Raw genomic sequence first — 13,974 nt, 5'->3', positions numbered from 1 at the left:
AATGTCAACCATGTCTATTGATAAAGGGAAATAATTATATTTGGTAAAGTTGATTCAAATGGAATGATACTCTCGTGTAATTCCTACCCTCCAGGAATAAGAACTAGATATGCGACAGGTACGGTTCCTCCCATTATAATTCAGATAAAATGCATGATTACATGATTACCATATTTCTAGTTCTCAGTAAATCTGGCATTGAGTTTTGGTGCATATCCATTGTGCCCAGGAATTTTCCCTGGCTCTCAATTTGGGGATGTTGGGAATCAAAGGTTGGCCAATGTAAGAGAAGCACTTTAGGGACTGGAGTGACAGTACAGAGGGTAGGATGATTTCCTTGCACATACTGTGGAGTAGATCCCCAGCACACATAGGGTCCCTCAAGCCCCACCAGGAGTGATCCCTGAGCACAGAGCCAGAAATAAACCCTGAGTACTGCCAAGTGAGGCCCAACCCCCCAAAAAGCATCTTAAGTATATTACTGTCATGGGGCTGGAGCAATAGTACAGCAGGTAGGGCGTTTGCCTTGCACATGGCCGACCCATGTTCTATTCCCAGCATCCCATATGGTCCCCTGAGCACCGCCAGGAGTGACCCAAAAAGCAAAAAGAAAAGTATATTACTTTCAGTCTGGTACCCTACTCACCCACACCCACACCCACCACTCCCTGTCAAATACTTACAGTTGATTAAATCTTGCTTAATGTTTTATCTGGGTGGATGGAGCAAATAGTATGAAAATAGAACTAACATGAGACAGTGAAACACCTTGACCAAAGTTTTGGCAGAGGCACCAAGAGATATGACAACAGGCCCATGATCACACACAGACAGATCACCATTTGTTTTTATTGATTTCTTCTAAAGAGTCAAATCTTTTTTACAGCTTATGAAAGGCCAAATAGGTCCAAGGAAGACAAAAATTAAATAGTTAAATTAAAAGGCACTACGCCACCACCTATAACCTACTACCCCAGAGGTAGCAGGGTATGGAAGAGTACGCTACAGTAATCTCACGGAAGTGGTATAGAATACCTAGAGGAATTCAGTTGTTTTGGAAGACTGTGATAACATGATCAGCTGGGTTTCTCAGGACATCTGGCCAGGAAGATGTAGCTAATTCAGTGAGGCCAAAGGTAAGGATGAGTATAAAGAAGAATCCTTGTCATTGAATCACATGATTGTGATAATTAGGCCTTTTTTCCCCTCTCAAGCCTTTGTTGTGCCATGCACTGGCTCCCCTTGGGTGCCAGCTGAGCACTGCTCAAGCTAGGTAGAGAACCACTGCATACAAGGATTTGGCAACCAGGTCTTATGCAATTATTTGACATAGACTTTAAAAACCCAAGAGACTTAGGACTGAAGTGCAGAGAGGGGAGGGTGGTGTTTGGAGCAACGCTGGGGTTGGTTTTCTTATTAGCAGATCTGAATCATGGAAGCCCAGAAATATTGTCATGCAAATATTTGTAAAAGATCAGATGAGCTTTTCCAATCCCCAACAGCCCTCCACGACACCCTCCAGCTGCTAAATCTAGCAAAAGCTGAGCAGGAGTAAAAACTGCAAGACCTACTGAACTCAAGCAGCAAGAAGGAAGGAAATAGTACAGCGGGAAATCTGAGTTATTCATCTCAATTTGCCTCTGCCTACAGTTAAGAGCAACACTAAAGTGGGTGCACTAAACTAGAGCAAGCTGGTTCTTCAGCTCAATCTTTGAGTACCAAGGGGAAGAAGGGTGACAGATAGGGAGGGGTGGGGTAGGATGGGGATGGGGCTGGCTCACTGGATTTGTTTTTATAGCCCCGGTCATTTTCCTATTATAAAGGGACATGACTGAACAGGTAGGAAACTGACTCCCCATTGTGAGTTCGCCTGATGGCTTCTGCCAGGATCATGGAGATGTCGATCACCTGGAAAGTCATGGAAGACAGCAGGTTAGCATCACGGAGCACCACCCATGAAGGAGCTGTCCAAGGAAGGGCCTCCATCTAAATGTTTGTGCTGTTTCCCCTCAAATAAACAAACTTCTAGTTATCCTAATATTTTCACTTAAGTAAAAACTTCTTTTCTGGGGCTGGAGAGATAGTACAGCAGGTAAGGCACTTACTTGCCTTGCATGCAGCTGACCCAGGTTGGATCCCCAGTATATCCCATCTGGTCCCCTAAGAACCGCTAGCAGTGATTTCTAAGTGCAGAATCAGGAGCAAACCCCTAAAACTGGTAGGTGTGGCCCCCAAAGCTAAAAAGAGCCCCAACTCTTTCTTTAGGGGGCTGGGGGCCCATGGTGCTGAGTTTATTCCTAGCTCTGTGCTCAGGGATCACTCCTGATGGTAATTGGCACCACCACGCCGGGGAACAAACAACTGGGTTGGCAGCATGCCAAGTAAGGCACGTGCATTGCTCCCTATACTATACTATTTCCCTGAACCCTCTACCCAACATTTTAATTATAAACCACTTGAGAAAGAATCAAAATGCTGGGGCTGGAGCAGTAGCACAGCAAGTAGGGCGTTTATCTTGCACGTGGCCAACCCGGGTTCGATTCCCAGCATCCCATATGGTCCCCTGAGCACTGCCAGGAGTAATTCCTGAGTGCAAAGCCAGGAGTAACCCCTGTGCATCACCAGGTGTGACCCAAAAAGCAAAAAAAAAAATCAAAATGCTACTGAATAAAAAACCATGAGAGTAGATTGACATTTAAGCATTTTTTAAGAATGAAAGAAAAACTCTAATCCAGTAAAAAATCCTGAAGGAGGCCCAGTGATAGACAGTACAGTGGGTAGGGTGCTTCCTTGCCTTGCAAGGGGTCAACCCAGGTTCGATTCTTGGCACCGTATGTGGTTCCCTGAGCCTGCTAACCAGGAATGATCTCTGAGTGCAAAGCCAGGAATAAGTCCTGAGCACCAGAGTGTGGTGCAAATTTAAAAAAAAATGTGAAGGATTACCCTCAAATTTGACATATTAAACTCAGAAAGCAAATGGATTGCTGTATTTTTTTCTCATGGTTTTTCATTCTCTCTGCTCTATGCTCAGGGGATCATATGGGTTGTTGGGGTTGGATTTGAGCCTCCGATGTGCAAAACAGGCAGACACTCAGCCCGTTGAGACATCTCTCCTGGTCCTCAAAAGTGACTGTACTTTTCTTTGTGGGGGTGGGGGCTTGGGTTCACACCAGTGGTGCTCAGGGGTTACTCCTGGATCTTCACTAAGGAGTTACCGAGTGGGCTAGGAAAACCATATGGGGTGCTGGGGATTGAACCCAAGCCATGTGCCAGGGAAACACCCTACCTGCTGTACTCACTCTGGCCCCAAGTTACCATACATTTTTAGTGAAGCAGAAGGTCACATTCTTTTTATGCAACAACACTCAAATGTTAGTGTTTTGGGTCTAAGCGAGAACTTAATGAGCTGGAGCACAGGCTTCTTCGCATGCAGGCTGGGTTCAATCCCAGGCAATGCTGGGTTCCCCGAAGTGTTGCTGAGAGTGACCCCCAAGCACTGAGGACTAAGGCCCCAAAGCCAAAAGCAAACAAAGTGTTAACGTCTACCAATTCTTTAGGAAAGTGCTGGTCCGAAGAAACTAAATGCAGGGAAAATGAAATTAGGCAGCTTCCCAAGCACTCTCAGAAACACTGCGCCAGTATTTCTAGTTCTAGGTAAGGCACCACCAGCTAAAGGGTTTCACATTCTGGGTGCAGGGGCAGGGTTAGCAGACATGCACACCGTGAAGCATGAGACTGCAAATGTGAAGTGTCTGTCACACAATGAGGGGGACGAATCCTGGGATCCACTTGCAGAATCCTGGGATCTACTCACAAGAGATTTTAAGGTTTGGACATTTGAATTGAATTCTTTTTCCTTCTTTCACTTTCGGATCACAGATCTGAATGAGACTGAACCCTTCAATGCCACACAAGCACTTTCGAGAACCCAGTCACCTAACTCAACATCTGTCACCACCATCTCCTGAGACTCACCTGTATTTTGGAGCAATGTTTCATCTTATCCTCCTGAGGTATGGTGTTGGTGACTACTACAGCTTCGAAACATGCATTGTTGATGCGAGAAATGGCTGGACCCGAGAAGATTCCATGAGTCAAGATAGCATAAACTCTGGTGGCTCCAGCTGAGAGAAGTCTAGAATGAAAAGCAGACGCAAGTTAGCTTCTTCTTCCTTACTTAAAGAACTGGAGCTAGGCAGGAGAGCTGTCAGTACAGGCTGCCGTCACAAAAAATGCCACAGACTGGCTGGCTTAAAAATCCTGGATTTAGGGGCTGTACAGGGCTTAGATGCTTACCTTGCATGTGGCCCTGGTTGATTCCCTGCAACCCATATGGTCCCACAAATACAGATAGGAGTGATCCCAGAGCAGAATCGCGGGAAGCCCTGAGCATCATCTGTTGTGGTCCCAAAACCAAACTAAACAAAAAAATCTAGATTTTGGAAGACAGGTGTAGCTTAGGGGTAAAAGAGCCTTTCCTGGCATGTGTAAGATCCTGGGACTGAGTGCCAGCATCTCACTGCTCCCTGAAGCAGTGGCAGAAGTGACTGAACACTGAGCTAAGTAAGACTAGTTCTTGAGCACTGCCAGGTATGTCTCCAAAACAAGAAAGAAGGAAGGAAGGAAGGAAGGAAGGAAGGAAGGAAGGAAGGAAGGAAGGAAGGAAGGAAGGAAGGAAGGAAGGAAGGAAGGAAGGAAGGAAGAAGAGAAAGAAAGAAAGAAAGAAAGAAAGAAAGAAAGAAAGAAAGAAAGAAAGAAAGAAAGAAAGAAAGAAAGAAAGAAAGAAAGAAAGAAAGAAAGAAAGAAAGACAAAGAGAAAGAAAAAATTAAAAAAAGCACAAATCAAAAAGCCAGGATTTATTTTTCACAGGGCTAGATGCCGAGAAGAATGACATCAAGCAGCGGTTAAGGTGTATTTCATTGGAGTGTCTTCCCTTGGTGTGCTGGCGGCTACCATCAGACGGTGTGCTAACAAGACCCCTGTATGTGCACAAATAAATGGAAGCAGTGCAGCAGTGAGCTCTCTATAGTGTCCCCTGTAGCACTATCTCCTGAGGTTGGGCTGAACTCTTCCATAGGTGAGGGTGGGAGCAGCGGGAGAAGGGGTCGGGGGCAGTGTTAATCTTTGAAGCATTGCTCAGAGGGTCTGGGAGCCCTTCCAGAGATTCTCAGCCACCCTGGCTGGCAGCTTAATTCGAGGTCCAGAGGACACAGTGCTGCTAAGGGTCACCTGGGACACTTTCATGGTGTTCAGGGCTCTCTAGGGCTGATAACATCACCTGGTGACTGAACTGGGCATATGGCTTAACCCCCACATTATCTCTGTGGCCCTGGTGGTTCTTATAAAGGCACTTATTCCAGCACGGGGGCCCATCCTCGTGACGTCACATACCCCTAATTACTTCCCAAAGGCCCTATCTCCAAATAACCACCATACTGGGAATTGTGGCTCTACCTCATGAGCGAGAGAAACAATTCAGTCCACAGCAAGGAGAGAAAACTGGACTAAAAACTTACTTGAAAAGAACTGGAGTTGTGTACAAGGACTGTGGCACAGGCTTTTAAACTAATTTAAACCCATCCCCTTGTCCGTCGGGACACAGAGCCAAGCTGCATTTCCCATGCTCCCTTGCAGAATAGGGTGAGGGTCCTTTGCTGAATAAGCTGACTTAGTTCTGACTCCCACAATGGCGGCAAAGATAATGGACACCATCTCCTGGGGTTGGGCTAAACTCTCCCATGTAATCCTTGTTTTCCTAACCCCTTTTTGTCTGGCTAACAGAAGTGTCTTCCTAGGTAATCTTGGAAGCCACCGTTTTAAAATACAATACAACTAGACTAAAAGAATAATACTGGTACTGAAGTACACCATGAAACAGACAGAAATTTGATCATCTCAAGCCACTGACATTTCAGAGCCCAGCTATTTAGCTTTTAAGCATCATTATCATTGATGAAGCAAAATATTTGAAAACTCCAGGAACCAAACTAGGATTCAGTGGGCACAAAAAGATTCTTTTAGCTCATATTATATGCTAGGCCTTGTGCAAAGACTTCACAATTAACTGAACTTTTTTAAATGATGAAGAGCGATAGGTAGAGGGAAATTTGATAGTGTGAATGACACTTAAGAAATGAAAAAATAGTCAACTCAGGACCAGACAGAACAGGCGCTAAGGCTCTTCTCAGCAATGCAGCCAACTATAGTTTGATCCCTAGTACTGCATACGCATGGCCAGAGGTCACTCTGGAACAGAGCCAAGAATAGCCTGAGCACCACTGGGTGTGGCACAAACTTCCTAAATCAATTTATCTGGAACAGAAAACATAGGAAAAACAATACTACCCATTGTAAGCAGTGGAAAGCCATGAAATTTTAAAAGGAGTGACAGGAGCTATATTTAGCTAAGATTGGAAAGCAGGAAGGCAGTGTGAAAGGTGAACTGGAAAGGTTATTAGAGATGGGTGACTGGCAGCAGAGAAAACAGAGGGAAGGCAAGTGAGTACAGTGAAAGCAAGAGATGGAAAAAGATGAATGAGAGAAATTACTTGTGCTAAAAGAGACAGCTGGATGCAACCAGAGACAGTGCAGAAGGTAAGATAGATGCTTGCCTTGCATGTGGCTGATTTCCGGCACCAAATTTGGTCCCTCGAACAGATAGGGATCTATCATGAGCAGAGCCAGGAATAGACCTTGAATACTGTCAGGTGTGGCCCAAAACAAAATAAAGAGGTAAAACCAGTGTTACTTAGATAAAACATTAACTTGAAAATATCATTTCAGGCCTTACAGATATGTTTTACTTTGTTTTAAATTAAGGGGCTAGAGAGACAGTACAGGATTTAAGAAGACTGTCTTGCATTCAACCGACCAAGGTTCTATCCCCAGCACCGCACAAGGTCCCAGCAAGACAGGCATTTGCCTTGCATGTGGCTGATCCTGGCCTGATCCCAGCATCACATACGGTACTTCCAGCATAGACAGGCTTCACTCATGAGCAGAGTCAGAAACAGCCTCTAAGTACTACCAGGTATGGACCCAAACACACGCAAAATAAACCAAAGAGGTAAAATCAGTGTTACTAGTTTAGGTGAAATATTAACTTGAGAATACTATTTCAGGACTTACATATTTCTAACTTTGTTTTCAATAAAAATCAAGGGGTTACCACCTTCAGCTTGCTGCTCCACCATCCCAGGTGAGGCTTGCCTCTGGATGACATCACTGAGTCTATTCCGGAAAGGGAGGCAGAATCTCTCCCTGCCAGGTGGGTCCCAGCAGCCTCCATTCCTGACCTGCGCCATATTAGCATCCCACACCAGGACTTCCTGTTTGCTGCTCTGCCCTGCCAGGTAAGGTGCATCACTGGGCCTATCCTGGAAAGGGAGCCAGAGTCCCTCCCTACCAGGTGGGCCGCAGCAGCCTCCACACCCAAACTGCGCCATATTAAGGGCCCACACTATAACTCCTGGAGTGAACTATGTGGCAGTGCGAAGATGTTCGCGACAAATTACACACTACTCACAGTTATGCTTCCAGTCATTCTGTGAGGACAAGCAGAGAAGAAAGAGAGCAACCTTCAATCTAATCCCTCAGCATCTTCCAGGGAGGTTATCTACAAACACTCACACCCAGCACAGCAATAACACTAGAAAACCAATGGGGAAAACACATAGAAGCCCACCAAATCCAATGAGCAAAAACAGTTGCACCGAAGACAACACAAACTAGCTCAGTCAATCCTGACAATGTCTTTAGTGATAATGTGATGAGGATGACCAATGAACTTAAAGAAATGACAGCAAAGGTAGTCAGCAAAGCACAAGAAAGTATGAGAGTTGAAGTGAGAAAGCTACTATCAAACATGACAGAAATGAAGAACATGGTAGGTGATATTAAAAACTCCACAGAAGCTCTGAATAGCAAAATAACAGAGGCTGAGCAGAAGATCAAGGAGCTCGAAGATGAGGAGTGAACTGCTAGGAAATAGCAGAAGATGGAAAGTAGAAAGTAATGAACAGTATACCAGAGAAGTATGGCATGAGTTCAAGAGGAACAATATTAGAATCATCAGAATCCCTGAAAAACCGGAAGGCAATGTGATGAATAAACAATAATCATCAGATAAGAATTTACTAGGGTTGAGGATTACAGGTGCAGAGAGCCAGTTAGGAAAACTAAGAGGCATCACATTCAAAATGACAAAATCTAAACATAGAGACAGAATATTGAAAGCAGCAAGATCAAAAAAGGAACTTAAAGGAAAACCCATAAGATGTTAGCAGAATTAACAAATGAGACTATGAGCCAGATGAGCACAGAAGGCTATGTTACAAAAATTCAACGAAATGAATACCTCACCATGAATAATAGAGCTTTGTGGACAGGCAACATCTTAGGGAATTCATAACCTTGGAACAAGTTTTTCAAGAACTACTTAAATTCACAGGAGAAACTGCCCAAGATGTGGCCTTGAGTATGGCACTCACTAATGATGCTAAAAATCCTCTACGAGATAAAGAAAGGTTAAAAACATAAAGCAATAATCACAAACTGACTTTTACTAATTGATTTTCTGATAATTCTATTTGCCATTCCTTTACGTTTTATTAGAGCAAATAATATGAAATAAATTTGATGATGTCTTCCAATGGAGCAGGCTGTGGGGCAGGAGGGACCTGGGAACACTGGTGCAAGAAAGGGACATTGGTGGTAGGACTGGTGTTGGAACATTGGATGCCTGAAACAACTTTTTTATGAACCTGCCAGGGTTCTGGCGCTGGCCAGGAGTGAGCTCAGAGGATGATCTTATTCATGTCAGAACGATCCCCTCCTGCCACTAGGAAGGAAGTTCATAAAAGCAGTATTTTCGTTGTGAGAGAAAGGAGACTTAGCAATGCAAAAGATTCTGTCACAATTTGGGGAACACTACTATTGGGAAACAGAAACACTGGGGATTTGAAAGGATTTAATTTTGATGTGTGTATAAGGGGGGGCAGGGACCAGCTCTCAAGTAGATCTCAAGAGGTCTACGGGGCCCACCAGCAATTCTTGGCCAGACAGATTAGTGATTCGATGCAAAGACAGGGATGCATTGCTATTTGTGCTCCACAGTGCTCGGGAACTCCCTGGACCACCCGTGCAGTGCTGGCTAGGAATATGGCCTAACTGCCGTAATCTCCTGGCCCCCACCTGTGGGCATTTTATCCAGCTGTGCAGCTTTCTAATTCCAGGCTCTCTATCACGTTCTTCCAATTCTACAGAAAATGCCCCTAGAATGAGCTAGGCTCTCCAGTTCTTGCAAACCTGAACACCATACATTCAGCAGGAACCAGGGTTAGCAAAATGCTGGATATATGCCTTTGAAGGGGGGTTCCTTGGATGCCAATTTGGCAGCAATTCTGAGGAGGGGAGCCCTCATACCTGCAAGGTGTTCATTCACCCAGCTGAGAAATTTTGAGAGAAAACTTATGTGTCAGGTACTGTTCTAAGTGATGTGGCAATACAGCCAAGAAGCCAGACAAAACTCCCCAGCCTTGAGGCTGAAGCAATAGTCCAGGGATTAAGGCATTTGCCTTGGGTGCAGCTGACCTGGATTCCATCCTCAGCGTCACATACAGTCCCTGAACACTGCCAGGAGTGATCTTGAGCAACAGAGAAAAGTCAGAAGTAATCTCTGAGCACTGCTAGGAGTGGCCCACAAACAAAACAAAGAAAAATTCTGGACTGGAGTATTTAGAGGGACAGGATATTATAACTCAGTATAGAGTTACACACTTTCAGGCATGAGGCACCGACTTGATTTCTAGCAAAGTAGAATATTTAAAGACAAAATGCTGGAAAAATATTGAAGGGTTAAGGCTCTCGCGTTGCACGTGGTTTGATTCGCAACAGCACAAAAAGCAAGCAAAAAATATCACTTTGGAATGCAGTAATGACAGTTGTACAACAGTGCGAATGCAACTAATACCACTGTATTCTACCCTTAAAAAGGGACAAATTTTATGTTACATATGTTTTATTACAAATACACAGTCAAAAAAATCTCACAAAGAAATCTGAGGAGAAATGGAGTAATTCAGGGCTAGAGATGTAGCTCAGTGGTGAAGCATGCATGGGGCTCTGGGTTTGATGTCTTAGCACCACAAAACAAACAAAAACAACAAATGAAAACACATTAACTTCCCACTCCTCTCAACCACCCAGGCCCTGGGAATCAAAATTTATATACAGCATTCATCAACCGATATCACTGCAATTTAATCGTCAAGTGATGCAAAACTCCCCAGTTTAGTTCTCAACTCCTTATGAGATTGCCCAGATCAGCAGGCTTGAAGCCAAGGATAGCTCAAAGGGCTGGCATGCACACTTCCATGTGGGAATCACAGTTCAATCTCAGATACTACATGGCCCTCCCCCACCCTTGCCAAACTCTGCTGGCTGTGCCCACTCCCCGGCCGACCCTCCCAAAAGAACCTGCAGCTGTGAGCTTTCCACTTCCAGTTACCATGCCCACCACTCAGCACTCACTTGTCGGCTGCATGACAGATTGTACCACAAGTGTCAGCCATGTCATCCACCAGGATGGCGACCCGGTCCTTCACATCGCCTACCAGCACCATACGGTCCACTTCATTTGCCTTCTTCCGTTCTTTGTGAATCAAGGCAAAATCCACATTCAACCGGTCAGCAATGGAGGTCACTCTATAAAACAGGGTTTTTACAGTTAACTCCTACATGCATGTGTCAAGAAACAGAAGAATAGATGTGTTCGCTGGGGAAGAATATTCCGCACAACTGAACAGTTCCCAGGGTTGGAATGAAACAATTTTTGTGGGTATTTTTGAGGGGGTGGGAACCCACACATGGTGGTGCTCGGGAGCAATTCCTGGCTCCATGCTCAGGAGTTTGTGGGGAATTTTGGGTGAAATTTCCTTTCACCAAAGTTCTGGTGAAGTTCAGGGGACCATATGTGGTGTTGGGGGGAATCAGTCTGAGGTTGGACACAAGCAAGCAAGTCAAGCTGCCTTAACCCCCATTCTATCTCCCCAGCCCCCCTCCCTCCACTACCCCACAAAGTGACTGTTTATAGACTAATGTGTCCATATTCTGAGAGTGATTTATGGATATATTCGTCAAACTTATTTTATATAGTTCATTCAGGGCTACAGTATGCAACAAGTATCTTTGCCACTCCAAGGGAAGTGTATCATGCTGAGGCATGTTCATCTTATGGACTGAGTGCGACAGTGAGAGAGACGTGGCTAATTCTGGGGGTACAGACTGCCCCAGGTTTCCCTGCAGATGCGGTGGGAAGAAAACTGGAACCTGAAAGGAGCCGCCCACAGCACCTCATACTCCCCTCAGTGAGCCAATGACAACAGCAACTGTACCTGGACACCCAGCTTCGAAATTTCCTTTTATAAGGGTTAGAAAGAAAGTGGGCTGGAGCGATAGCACAGCAGGTAGGGCGTTTGCCTTGCATGCAGTCGACCTGGGTTGATTCCTTCGCCCCTCTCAGAGAGCGCAGCAAGCTACCGAAAGTATCCCGCCCACATGGCAGAGCCTGTCAAGCTACCCATGGCATATTCACTATGCCAAAAACAGTAACAAGTCTCACAATGGAGACATTACTGGTGCCTGCTCGAGCAAATCGATGAGCAATGGGATGATAGTGACAGTGACAGAAAAAAAGTGATACCCAAGAACCAGGCAAACTGGGCACCGCAAACCCAAGTCTGAAAGTCAAAGCCATATTATGCATCTTCCTTATATGGAAATACAAGCCTGGCTAGACAATGGGCACGAAAACAATGTCTGGGAACAAGGTACATATAATCTACTGAAACAAATTCATGCCATGTAAATGCCATGTGCTGCCCAGTGGCATGTATGTAATTCCATGATCTATGCAGCCAGTCTCAACACACAGTGGCCTGGGCTTGTAGTATTGGGTTTTTGTTTTCTGTGGTACTGGCGATATAATTCAGGGTGTCATAGTTGACAAGGTATGGACTCTACCATTAAGTCACATCTGGGTCATAGTTTTTTTTTTTTTTGTAGGAAGCGAAAGGGTTGGACCATACCTGGCAATGCTCAGGGCTTATTCTTGGTTTTATGCTCAGATATCACTCTTATAATCTGTCCCACAAAAGGCAAATTCTATAAGCCCTGTACTACTTCTCTCTCCCAAGCAGTTTATTGGATCTTTATTTTTGTTTTTTAGTTTTTGGGCCACCCCCTGCAATGCTTAGTGCTTCCTCCTGACTTATGCTCAGAGATCACTCCTGGTGATGGGTCCAGGGGCCACAAGCGATGCAAGGAATCAAATGGCTCCAGGGGCTATCTGCAATGCCAAGAACCATTTGCATGTGGCAGGTGGCTGCAAGTAAGTGCCTTAACCCCTGTACCATCTCTCTGGCCCCATGGTTTTCTTTTTAATGCAGCACTAATCTAACCAGAGCATTATGTTCAATTTCCCTTGTGACTATGGCCATTATCTGAGTTCGAGGTGGATAGAAGAGAACCTATGACCATGTAATTGAGAACATACAAGACGGAACTGCAGTCTGCCACTGGGTGGACCCTGAGCTAAATGAACCACCCCCCCATGCTTGCCATTCCAACTGTGTGGGCATACAGCTTGAATCGATTTGATTAGAATGATTACGAATTTGAGGTAAAGACATGATCAATTAGTTCAAGCATCACCAACCAAACTCAAGGGCCAATGAACTCAATGTGTGACAAAGCAGAAAAGGAACTAGACGAGTTACACCCTGTGCCCTTGAGAGGGGAATTATGTACAAGTCACAATCACACTCCTCCAAAGCCTGCCAAAATGGAAGCGAGAGCCACTTACTTTGAAAAGACTCCATCACTACTCAAAATTATAAACAAAATGAAATCACACGGCAGTAACGTCATCTCCTAAAGGCAATTTCAACACTCAACTTGGGAAAAAAAATGCTGCCTGAATATTTCAAACATGACTCGTTCCTCAGCTCCATGGCATCATGTGGAAATAATGCCGAACAAGTTGAGACAAGTATGACAACCAGACCATTAGGGAGAAGATTTTAAGGGTCTGTCTCTGGTATTATAGATGGTAACCAATGATTACATGAGACTCACAAAGCCATACATCTGGCTGGATAACAACTCAAATTCTCGGCTTATCAGTTCTGCTGAAGTTACTGACATAAAGAGGTTGTTGAGAAACAGTCATTGAAGATATGAATGGCTTTTAGAAAGACCTGAATTAGCTTTTACAAACCATCTGTGTTTTGGAGCTCTTCTTTCTATTTCCACAACAAGAAAAACATGTGTCATACTTTTGAATGCATTACTAACGAGTGATCCATGAAGGAAATCAGAAGCTTAGTTGGCGCTATATGAGTTGCAAAGCACAGCAATTGACAATCCCTGACATTCAGTTTGTTTAAAACATTAAGATCTTGGCTATAAATAAAAACCCTGCACTTTAATTTTTCCTGCTTCATGTTTCAATACCATGACCAAAACGGTCTAACCAGGAGCACTGTAAGAAGTGTGTACAGGGATAAGGTGTTTGTCTTGCATGCGGTCGACTCCTGATCAATCCCCAGCAACACATACAGTCCACCCAAGCCCTATCAGGAGTGACCCTTCAGGACAAAGCCAGAAAGAAGCCCTGAGCATTGCTGGTGTGCTGCTCATCCCCATCAAAAAGAAAACAAGAAAAAAAAAAGATGTGTGAAATCTTACTACTGTGCACTAATATGCATTCTATAGAAGATACTATTTGCTAGAAAACCCATTTTCCACTCCTTCCTGTCAGTGTGATAGCAATGTCCCTGGCTCTTCAGTGCCAAGTCACCAATGGGATATATTCAAGCCCACACTACCATTAACTATTTCAGGTCCCTTTTTTGCTCTCCTGTCTTGCAGACAAGTGACTCGGGCCAGTCAAAAAGGAGGGGGTAAAACTCTAC

General features: G+C 44.6%; 1 protein-coding gene across 1 annotated transcript in view; it reads right to left on the bottom strand.

The window, feature by feature from the left end:
• Window positions 1-829: 829 nt before the first annotated feature.
• Window positions 830-13,974, bottom strand: part of PRPS1 (phosphoribosyl pyrophosphate synthetase 1) — a 47,946-nt gene continuing 34,801 nt past the window's right edge. The window contains exons 5-7 of the mRNA XM_055121793.1: window positions 10,532-10,705; window positions 3,976-4,135; window positions 830-1,908 (exon numbers count right to left, since the gene is read on the bottom strand). Coding sequence (XP_054977768.1) covers window positions 1,816-1,908; window positions 3,976-4,135; window positions 10,532-10,705 — 427 coding nt within the window. The 3' untranslated portion in view covers window positions 830-1,815. The remainder of the gene's footprint in view (window positions 1,909-3,975; window positions 4,136-10,531; window positions 10,706-13,974) is intronic.

This window comes from Sorex araneus, chromosome X, assembly GCF_027595985.1.
Source record: "Sorex araneus isolate mSorAra2 chromosome X, mSorAra2.pri, whole genome shotgun sequence".
NCBI classification, from domain to species: Eukaryota; Metazoa; Chordata; class Mammalia; order Eulipotyphla; family Soricidae; genus Sorex; species Sorex araneus.
Note: the sequence above shows the minus strand (reverse complement) of the source record. Positions and strands in the feature narration are given on the sequence as shown.